The sequence below is a fragment of the Quercus suber genome, unplaced genomic scaffold (assembly GCF_002906115.3).
Source record: "Quercus suber isolate HL8 unplaced genomic scaffold, Cork oak 2.0 scaffold_340, whole genome shotgun sequence".
Classification (NCBI taxonomy): Eukaryota; Viridiplantae; Streptophyta; class Magnoliopsida; order Fagales; family Fagaceae; genus Quercus; species Quercus suber.
This window is the reverse complement of record NW_027069792.1, coordinates 758,255-769,834: the sequence shown is the minus strand read 5'-3', so window position 1 is coordinate 769,834 and position 11,580 is coordinate 758,255. Positions and strand designations below refer to the sequence as shown.

The following is an 11,580-nucleotide window of genomic DNA, read 5'->3' as shown; positions in this document are numbered from 1 at the left end:
ATTAGGATGGTCCGATTGCTGTGGTTATTGGATCCGATTAACAACGGTTTTTGCTAGGCTTGTTGCCGAATTTCTTTCTTCTTTTATTTTTTATTTTTTATTTTTTATTATTTTTATTTTTATACAATTTCACAACATATCCCGAGGTTTGGGTTAATACCAACCAGTTTCAAGACATTTCAAAATTAGCTAATATGGTTCTTAAAGACAACTTAATCCCAAATTCTTTAGCCTCAGTTACTTATTTTTCTTTTTCTCTCTCAAACGCCTCTCTCTCTCTCTCTCTCTCTCTCAAATCTTTCTTCTCTCTCTCTCTCTCCAACCTAACCCACTTTCTTCTCTCTGACTCGCCCTTTTTATGTCACTTTCTTCTCTTAAGCAACTAGTTTGGATTTGCGATGGTGGGTTCCGATCGGAGTGGATTTGTAGTGGGGTGGTTGAGGGTTCCAATGTGGTGGTGGGTTTGTTATGGGTTTTTTGGATTTTGTTGTTGTGGGTTTGGCTAGGTTTTGTGGTCGATGATGGTGGTGGGTTCTAATATGGGGTGGGTTTGTAGTGAAGTGGTGGTGGTGGGTTTGCTATGGGTTTTTTAGATTTGGGTGGTAAAATTGGGTTTTAAGTTGGATGTGGCTGTAGTTGTGGCTGATTTGAGAGAGAGAGAGAGAGAGAGAGAGAGAGAGAGAGAGAGAGAGAGAGAGGAATGGGTGAAGAGAGAAGAGAGAAGAGGAACGTAAAAGGAAAGAATCACAAAAAGAAGAGAGAAAAACTATCATATAAATTGGTCAATTTTAAAATGTTTTAGACCTTGTTGACATTAACTCAAGCTTCAGGGTATGTAAGTGGAATTTACCTCTTTTCTCCTTTTAATTAAGCCTGCAATTATTTCACTAGAAAGTAGTATCTAATATCATATACATTATTTATTATAAGTGATTATCTCTCTTTGAGTGGTCTACCTTCCTATTAATTATTTTATTTTTTTTAGAAAAAAGATCTTGAAATTTCATTAAAAAATTCAGCGATAGTTAGCTAGAAGAACATGATCAAGGTGTGGAGGAACATCCTCCATCCACACAAAAAAAACTACTAACGTGTCTTACATGTTTAGCTAGGTTATGAGTTACAAAATTCTCTGATCTACGAGTGTGAGAAAAAGTAACACTATGAAAGGCATCTAAAGATTGTTTTGCCGAGGTGATCAAATGACCAAAAGAGGAGAGGGATTCATCTTTGCTTCATAAAATTGTGATAACCACCTTTGAATCTCGCTCTATAATAGAGGGTAGATTAAGATCAATAGCAAAGGAAATTGCTTTGGCAATAGCCATTTCTTCAACGTCATCTAAAGAAGAAGGCAGCCTGACTTTTTCCATTAGAGATGCTATCACCACCCCCAGATGGTTGCGGACTACAACACCCAATCTAACTTCACCTAAATACAAAAACACCGCACCATCAAAATTTATTTTGAGAGACAAAGGAGGTGGGGGAATCCAATGAACCCGAATGACCATCAGTAAAATGTTTTTCTAACGAAGAACCAAATGACCATTCATCTCAGATGTACTTCACCAATTGACCATTCAAATCCAGTGAACTTGACGTCATCTAACCATCTCTCTCTAACCTCAGATCAGCCACAACCACTCAAATCAGCTACACAACAGCCACAACCCAATTTTACTACTGATACCAAAACTTAGCCAAATCCACAACAGCAAAATCCAAATCCTTCAACACATAGAAAACTCACTATCACATCAGAACCCAAAACCACCCCCACTGTAAATCCACCCTATTTTGGAACCCACCACCACCGGCCAAACCCACATCAATAAAACCCAAATCCAAAAGATCCACAACAAACCAATCACCACATTGGAACCCACAACCATTGTATATCCACCTCAAATTGGAACCCACAACCACCTCCATTGTAAATCCATCCTCAATCGAACCCATCACCACCTCCGGCCACAAAGCCCAAATAAAAAATAAATAAATAAATAAAAACTCAAAAACCCACAACAAACCATCACACATTGAAATCCACCACCACAAAAAAAAAAAAAAAAAAAAAAAAAAAAAAAAAAAAAAAGAAGAAGAAGAAGAAGAAAGAAATCCACCACTGGCAACCTACAACCACCACAAACAACCACCTACAACCATGACCCACAGCCAACCCAGACCACTGGCACCTTGGGTCCCACTTGATGATTCCTTCTCTTCGAGCTTCCTCCTCCCACAGTAATATTGAGATAAAAGAAAGTTTCAAAAAAAAAAATGTAATATTTAGATTAAAAAGAAAAAGAAATTTTCATTTTGAGTATGGTATCCCTTAATTCCCACCCCCAATTCGGGGGTGACCACAACACCAAGAGGTGGCTATGTATTCCTTTTACTTTCATTATAAAATAACTAAGTTTAAAGTCAAAAAAAAAAAAAAAAAAAAATTGACACATTGTCATACCATAATTCGTTCAATATAAACTATAACTAAAAAAATTGGACAAATGATTTGTATTTGTGAAAATGGGACAGACCATTATATATATATATATATATATTGTACAGCTGCAAACTCATAAACTTTCCTAGTATGCTATTACTAGAAAGTTGAGAGGCGATGTTGGACCCTTGGGGAACAAAGGCAACTTCACATTGTGTCTATGGTGGTCATAGGAACACCTTGACTTAAACAAAAAAAATTATTACATATAAATTTTAAAAAATTTTATAATTTTTTTATCCTTAAAAAAAAATTTGTGACCACCCTAAATTTTTTTAGGCCTAACTTAGTTAAACTTTAGACAAAGTATGGCAACAAACTTGATAATAGTCTTGTAGACTAAGATTACAACTTCACTCAAATTTTTTTTATTGGACGTGAATTTTGACATATCTATTATTGAATTATATTTTTTTTCTTATATTCTTTATACTTGCAAAATTTCAAAAAGATTAAAAATCAATAATTATGCCATCAATCAAATATTTAAATTTTGAGTTTTTGTAGTCTAAAATTATACATAAAAAATAAGTTTGTGAATCGAATAGTAAAAGCGCGTTTGGTTTGTCATTTTAAACATTAGTGTTTAGTGTTTAAACACTGAACACTAGTGTCCAAAAAAAAAAAAAAAAACGCATTTGGTATGCCATTTCTGTTCAGGGGTTGTTTGGAAAACATTGCTAAAAAATCAATGTTCAAAATGATGGTTTTGAAATCACCTCCAGCCTGTTTTTAAACAACAAATACTAGTGTTCAGTGGCAATTGTGTAATTGTCTTGAACACTGTATGGCCCACTTGGTCAGACATCAAAAGTTGTATTGTCTCCTCTCTTCCTCTGCCGAATCCATCTGCACCTGATGAATCCATCAAAAGCTTTATTCAAAAATGTTTATTTCGGTCAAAGTGTCCTACTATCCCTGAAGATGAGACCGAAATCCTTGAATCCAGACCAAGATTCTCCGATGTCAAGAACAACTCTGATGGACTGAAAGAAGAAGAAGAAACCTGTGTCTCCGGAACCTTAGGAACCTGCAATCCCGGTAAAGCCCATTTCATTGCCTTCTTTTCGTTCTCTTCTGCTTCCTTCTCATCATTGGAATCCTTTGAACTGGGTATTGAAAGAAGCTTCTCAAAGGCCTTCACCAAATGCTGCACTCTCCCAGACCCAGATTCAGGCACACTACTCCTTGCCTCTTCCAACAACTTGTCCCTCCTTCTCTTAATCGTTGAACTACCTATTTGACTATCTCTATCTGAGGACTCATTTACCGCAGATCTATCACTTTCCTCCGCCTTCCCTTCATACTTGATATCATCATTAATTTTCTGGTCTTGTAGCATCAAACCCTTCTCTATTTCCTCTTCAAGTTCACATTCAGCTCTATCGTAACCCTTCAACTGATCGGATTTCCTGGCCTCTTCGCTTCGATTCTTGAAAAACTCTTCCTGGGACGCCCTCAAATTCTCATAGGCCACACACAAACACTTCTTGACATTACCATTACCACCGCCAACCATTTCTTTGCACTTGCACTCAACCCTCGACCCCAAATTCTCTTTCTTTAGATTCTTCTTCGCCACCACAAACTTTCGATCACGGATCTTATTCCGGGGTGAGTACGCTGGCATCGGATTAGGGTTCTTTGAAACCGATTTCTGCGCCTTTGCGGATTTGATTACTGGGGAACTCGTGGGTTTTAGAACAGGGCTTGAATGAGAGATATTGGGTTCAAATTCTCAGAAGGCTTATGATTTTCTTGAATCTTGGACCGAGACCCACGTGGGTCTTTCACTGGGGTCACGGCTCCGGCGTTCTTGCCGATCAAATCCATCGGAAAATGCCGTAAAAGAACTGGGTTTTGGGTATTCTAATCCTTTAATGTGAAAAAGCGTAAGAGAGATAGAGAGAGGAGGAGGGGCTTTGTGTGCGTGATCTTTTGAAATTGATGAAAACAATGAATGATGGTATAGAGGATTTGAATTACATTTAGATGACAGGGACGCTCTCGTAACGGCTAGTTTTTATTTTGGTAGGGTTTGGGTGTGGATTAGGATTTGAATTTTGGTATGGGTTTTGACCGTTGGATACGGTGATTAGGATGGTCCGATTGCTGTGGTTATTGGATCCGATTAACAACGGTTTTTGCTAGGCTTGTTGCCGAATTTCTTTCTTCTTTTATTTTTTATTTTTATTTTTTATTATTTTTATTTTTATACAATTTCACAACATATCCCGAGGTTTGGGTTAATACCAACCAGTTTCAAGACATTTCAAAATTAGCTAATATGGTTCTTAAAGACAACTTAATCCCAAATTCTTTAGCCTCAGTTACTTATTTTTCTTTTTCTCTCTCAAACGCCTCTCTCTCTCTCTCTCTCTCTCTCAAATCTTTCTTCTCTCTCTCTCTCTCCAACCTAACCCACTTTCTTCTCTCTGACTCGCCCTTTTTATGTCACTTTCTTCTCTTAAGCAACTAGTTTGGATTTGCGATGGTGGGTTCCGATCGGAGTGGATTTGTAGTGGGGTGGTTGAGGGTTCCAATGTGGTGGTGGGTTTGTTATGGGTTTTTGATTTTGTTGTTGTGGGTTTGGCTAGGTTTGTGGTCGATGATGGTGGTGGGTTCTAATATGGGGTGGGTTTGTAGTGAAGTGGTGGTGGTGGGTTTGCTATGGGTTTTTTAGATTTGGGTGGTAAAATTGGGTTTTAAGTTGGATGTGGCTGTAGTTGTGGCTGATTTGAGGTGAGAGAGAGAGAGAGAGAGAGAGAGAGAGAGAGAGAGAGAGAGAGAGGAATGGGTGAAGAGAGAAGAGAGAAGAGGAACGTAAAAGGAAAGAATCACAAAAAGAAGAGAGAAAAACTATCATATAAATTGGTCAATTTTAAAATGTTTTAGACCTTGTTGACATTAACTCAAGCTTCAGGGTATGTAAGTGGAATTTACCTCTTTTCTCCTTTTAATTAAGCCTGCAATTATTTCACTAGAAAGTAGTATCTAATATCATATACATTATTTATTATAAGTGATTATCTCTCTTTGAGTGGTCTACCTTCCTATTAATTATTTTATTTTTTTTAGAAAAAAGATCTTGAAATTTCATTAAAAAATTCAGCCATAGTTAGCTAGAAGAACATGATCAAGGTGTGGAGGAACATCCTCCATCCACACAAAAAAAACTACTAACGTGTCTTACATGTTTAGCTAGGTTATGAGTTACAAAATTCTCTGATCTACGAGTGTGAGAAAAAGTAACACTATGAAAGGCATCTAAAGATTGTTTTGCCGAGGTGATCAAATGACCAAAAGAGGAGAGGGATTCATCTTTGCTTCATAAAATTGTGATAACCACCTTTGAATCTCGCTCTATAATAGAGGGTAGATTAAGATCAATAGCAAAGGAAATTGCTTTGGCAATAGCCATTTCTTCAACGTCATCTAAAGAAGAAGGCAGCCTGACTTTTTCCATTAGAGATGCTATCACCACCCCCAGATGGTTGCGGACTACAACACCCAATCTAACTTCACCTAAATACAAAAACACCGCACCATCAAAATTTATTTTGAGAGACAAAGGAGGTGGGGAATCCAATGAACCCGAATGACCATCAGTAAAATGTTTTTCTAACGAAGAACCAAATGACCATTCATCTCAGATGTACTTCACCAATTGACCATTCAAATCCAGTGAACTTGACGTCATCTAACCATCTCTCTCTAACCTCAGATCAGCCACAACCACTCAAATCAGCTACACAACAGCCACAACCCAATTTTACTACTGATACCAAAACTTAGCCAAATCCACAACAGCAAAATCCAAATCCTTCAACACATAGAAAACTCACTATCACATCAGAACCCAAAACCACCCCCACTGTAAATCCACCCTATTTTGGAACCCACCACCACCGGCCAAACCCACATCAATAAAACCCAAATCCAAAAGATCCACAACAAACCAATCACCACATTGGAACCCACAACCATTGTATATCCACCTCAAATTGGAACCCACAACCACCTCCATTGTAAATCCATCCTCAATCGAACCCATCACCACCTCCGGCCACAAAGCCCAAATAAAAAATAAATAAATAAATAAAAACTCAAAAACCCACAACAAACCATCACACATTGAAATCCACCACCACAAAAAAAAAAAAAAAAAAAAAAAAAAAAAAAAAGAAGAAGAAGAAGAAGAAGAAAGAAATCCACCACTGGCAACCTACAACCACCACAAACAACCACCTACAACCATGACCCACAGCCAACCCAGACCACTGGCACCTTGGGTCCCACTTGATGATTCCTTCTCTTCGAGCTTCCTCCTCCCACAGTAATATTGAGATAAAAAGAAAGTTTCAAAAAAAAAAATGTAATATTTAGATTAAAAAGAAAAAGAAATTTTCATTTTGAGTATGGTATCCCTTAATTCCCACCCCCAATTCGGGGGTGACCACAACACCAAGAGGTGGCTATGTATTCCTTTTACTTTCATTATAAAATAACTAAGTTTAAAGTCAAAAAAAAAAAAAAAAAAAAATTGACACATTGTCATACCATAATTCGTTCAATATAAACTATAACTAAAAAAATTGGACAAATGATTTGTATTTGTGAAAATGGGACAGACCATTATATATATATATATATATATATTGTACAGCTGCAAACTCATAAACTTTCCTAGTATGCTATTACTAGAAAGTTGAGAGGCGATGTTGGACCCTTGGGGAACAAAGGCAACTTCACATTGTGTCTATGGTGGTCATAGGAACACCTTGACTTAAACAAAAAAAATTATTACATATAAATTTTAAAAATTTTATAATTTTTTTATCCTTAAAAAAAAATTTGTGACCACCCTAAATTTTTTTAGGCCTAACTTAGTTAAACTTTAGACAAAGTATGGCAACAAACTTGATAATAGTCTTGTAGACTAAGATTACAACTTCACTCAAATTTTTTTATTGGACGTGAATTTTGACATATCTATTATTGAATTATATTTTTTTCTTATATTCTTTATACTTGCAAAATTTCAAAAAGATTAAAAATCAATAATTATGCCATCAATCAAATATTTAAATTTTGAGTTTTTGTAGTCTAAAATTATACATAAAAAATAAGTTTGTGAATCGAATAGTAAAAGCGCGTTTGGTTTGTCATTTTAAACGTTAGTGTTTAGTGTTTAACACTGAACACTAGTGTCCAAAAAAAAAAAAAAAAACGCATTTGGTATGCCATTTCTGTTCAGGGGTTGTTTGGAAAACATTGCTAAAAAATCAATGTTCAAAATGATGGTTTTGAAATCACCTCCAGCCTGTTTTTAAACAACAAATACTAGTGTTCAGTGGCAATTGTGTAATTGTCTTGAACACTGTATGGCCCACTTGGTCAGACATCAAAAGTTGTATTGTCTCCTCTCTTCCTCTGCCGAATCCATCTGCACCTGATGAATCCATCAAAAGCTTTATTCAAAAATGTTTATTTCGGTCAAAGTGTCAGCTTTTTTTCAAATCAAACACACACATACCAAACACATTTTTAAGTTTTTTGAACACTGAAACATGTTATTTAAACCATGATACCAAACACATTTTTTTTTTATTAACACTAAAAATATTTTTTTCAACAACACTTTTTAAACCACAGTTCTCACATCTTTTTAAACAACAATTTTTGAACTCCATGACCAAACGGGCTATAAATAACATTAAGAAATTTGACATGTGTTTAAAGAATACAAAAAAATGCAATTCAATGGTTAGATTTTCGAAATATGTAGCTATGTTAATTGTTTAGTGGGAGACTACAACTAAGTTTGTAGCTAAATTTTATCTTTAAACTTTAGTTCCCTTAAAAATATATTAGGTCTTTACAAACAAAAAGAAAATGTTCAAGAAAATTTTATTTAACTAAAATTTTGAAAGACATCTAGCTTGTAGCATTGATAATGAACTATCATACAATAATTTCAAAATAAGAAAATTCGTAAAAAGAAATTGTAAGACTATTTATTTATTTTTTTGTCAATATATAAAATTATCTTTTTATTAAATTTTGTATAATTTAAGTTTTTTTTTTTTTTTTTTATAATGATGCTCCTAAAAAAATTCCTGAAGCCACCGAGGAATTACTTCATAGTTCATATTTCAAACCTTTTGTTATCATTTAATCCATCAATCTAGTAGTTTAACATTTTATTGCTTAAATTATGGGCACTAGTATAAGTAATCATCAACGGGACCTTTCATGCAGCTTCATTCTTTCAACCTTTTTAAATCTTTAAAATGTGTCTTCCTTATGATTTAGCTTCGAANAAAAATGTTTATTTCGGTCAAAGTGTCAGCTTTTTTTCAAATCAAACACACACATACCAAACACATTTTTAAGTTTTTTGAACACTGAAACATGTTATTTAAACCATGATACCAAACACATTTTTTTGTTTTATTAACACTAAAAATATTTTTTTCAACAACACTTTTTAAACCACAGTTCTCACATCTTTTTAAACAACAATTTTTGAACTCCATGACCAAACGGGCTATAAATAACATTAAGAAATTTGACATGTGTTTAAAGAATACAAAAAAATGCAATTCAATGGTTAGATTTTCGAAATATGTAGCTATGTTAATTGTTTAGTGGGAGACTACAACTAAGTTTGTAGCTAAATTTTATCTTTAAACTTTAGTTCCCTTAAAAATATATTAGGTCTTTACAAACAAAAAGAAAATGTTCAAGAAAATTTTATTTAACTAAAATTTTGAAAGACATCTAGCTTGTAGCATTGATAATGAACTATCATACAATAATTTCAAAATAAGAAATTCGTAAAAAGAAATTGTAAGACTATTTATTTATTTTTTTGTCAATATATAAAATTATCTTTTTATTAAATTTTGTATAATTTAAGTTTTTTTTTTTTTTTTTTATAATGATGCTCCTAAAAAAATTCCTGAAGCCACCGAGGAATTACTTCATAGTTCATATTTCAAACCTTTTGTTATCATTTAATCCATCAATCTAGTAGTTTAACATTTTATTGCTTAAATTATGGGCACTAGTATAAGTAATCATCAACGGGACCTTTCATGCAGCTTCATTCTTTCAACCTTTTTAAATCTTTCAATACTCCTCCTTTTCTGACTCCTGAAGCAAGTTTATCCTTAGTTTTGAAGTTTTCCCTTCGTACTTTAACAAATAAGGCACAATTATAGCGTCTGGTGATGACCTTAATGCACATGAAAATCACTGCTCGTACTTTGACTTGAATAATTCTAGGCTTCTAGCAGTCCTTTTTATCATTAAGAAACATGGGAAAACAAAGACCTACCAACTAAACTATCAATTTATTTGCTGTTTAGGGCATGAGTTTGAATTAGTTTATTAGAACATTAACATTGGGGTGTAGAACTTCTCAAATTGCTATTTTACATCTTCATATGCTTAAAATTTGGTTTAACCGGGTTGCTATTGCTAAATATTTTTAGCAACAGTGAACAGTGGGTTCTAGCATTCACATTTGAGGATGTAAAAAAAGACCTATTTTACATCATTAAATACTATTTTATTTATTTTACTAACTCATTTAACAATCTCAGTTCTTATTTTACACACAACCCAATAAAATAAGAATTGAGAAGGTTGAAAATGAAATTTGCAAGTTCTGTCCTACACTCCTACGACAATGTCCAATGGTAAATTGTGGCACTTATTACACATCAAATTTTTTTATTCCTACCATTTGATTTTTTTTTAATAAGTGAATTTTGATACAAGGTAAGGAAAAAAGGATATTCAAACTAATAATCTATGCTTAAAAAAAATCATAATTTATGCTTCATTGAGTTGTGGTTAAAAATTGACACCGAGAATCAAGTATTGTGTACATCATTCAATCCAGATTAGCATAGATTAATACACTCTAAAAAAATGATTAAGGGTACGTTTGGTACATTGAATGGGAATTACGACATGAATTGTAATTTTTATAACTAGGAATAAAATGTGTTGTAATGTAATGACTAAACCTATTCATAAGTTTGGTTGTGAGTTATAACATTAGAATAAAACTTAAGATTTATTTTAGAAAATATCTTACTCATACAATTATATCTCTTTAAAAATTGTTATTTTTTAAATTTAAGAGAGATATATGTTATTTTTTATGATTTTTTTTTATTTTTATAGTTGTTAGATGCATATGGAAAGTTTGTTTATTTGGAAATATATTAAGTTTTGAAATTATTGTACTTACAAAGGAATAGCTAATACAACTCTTTTATAGAGGAATAATTATCTCTCATTTTGAAGAATAACTATTCATAAGAAAGTACTATTCCTTGTAATAAAAACATAACTAAACTAAAGAATAGTTAAACTATAAGAATAACTATTACATTAATACTAGTCATACCTCACTTCTTGACCACTACCAAATAAATAATAATAATTCAAGATAGTGCAAAATAAGAATTTCATAATCCTAGGCTTAGAATTAGAATACCACAAGGAGCTTAGAAGAATCTTAGAACAAACGGTTTCCATTTAGCACAACTAGTAGAGTATTTTGTTGTGAAATAAAAAACTTCACCAGTAGCAAACATTATAGGTTAAAATTCTCTATAAAAAAAAATCTTAGCACAATAATGTCTAATTAAACTGAGAAAAGGTTTGATTATATAACTTATAATAATATCAAACACATTAAAATTTTAATTCTTTTTAAGAGTCAAATACAGTAGTATTAAGTCCACTAGTGAGTAAGTCTAATCTCACAAAGAAGTAATTAATATATACTTTTGGGGGAGTCTTTTGGCTGAATATTGCTAAATTCGGAGTTTATTTGTGTTATAGGCACTGTTCCAAGTTATTTAGAGAATTGAGGAAAGAGAGTGAATTTCGGCAACACATTCAACAAAAGTATGAGAGAAAGGAAAAAAGTGGGAGAGAGAAAATTTTGAATTTCGATAATCACATTATTGAAATTCCTGCTGCCCAAACCTGCTGACCGAAGACCAATTGTGGCAATGCCATTGTCGAAATAGGGAAAAAAAATTTGC

General features: G+C 33.4%; 1 protein-coding gene across 1 annotated transcript; it reads right to left on the bottom strand.

Moving 5' to 3' along the window:
• Positions 1 to 3,389: 3,389 nt before the first annotated feature.
• Positions 3,390 to 4,139, bottom strand: LOC136061684 (microtubule-destabilizing protein 60-like). Its single transcript, XM_065759766.1, has one exon. The coding sequence runs from the start codon at positions 4,137 to 4,139 to the stop codon at positions 3,390 to 3,392; it is 750 nt and encodes a 249-aa protein (XP_065615838.1).
• Positions 4,140 to 11,580: the final 7,441 nt, after the last annotated feature.

Coding starts and splice junctions, on each gene's coding strand:
- LOC136061684 (XM_065759766.1), bottom strand. CDS start 4,139: ATGCCAGCGTACTCACCCCGGAATAAGATCCGTGATCGAAAGTTTGTG.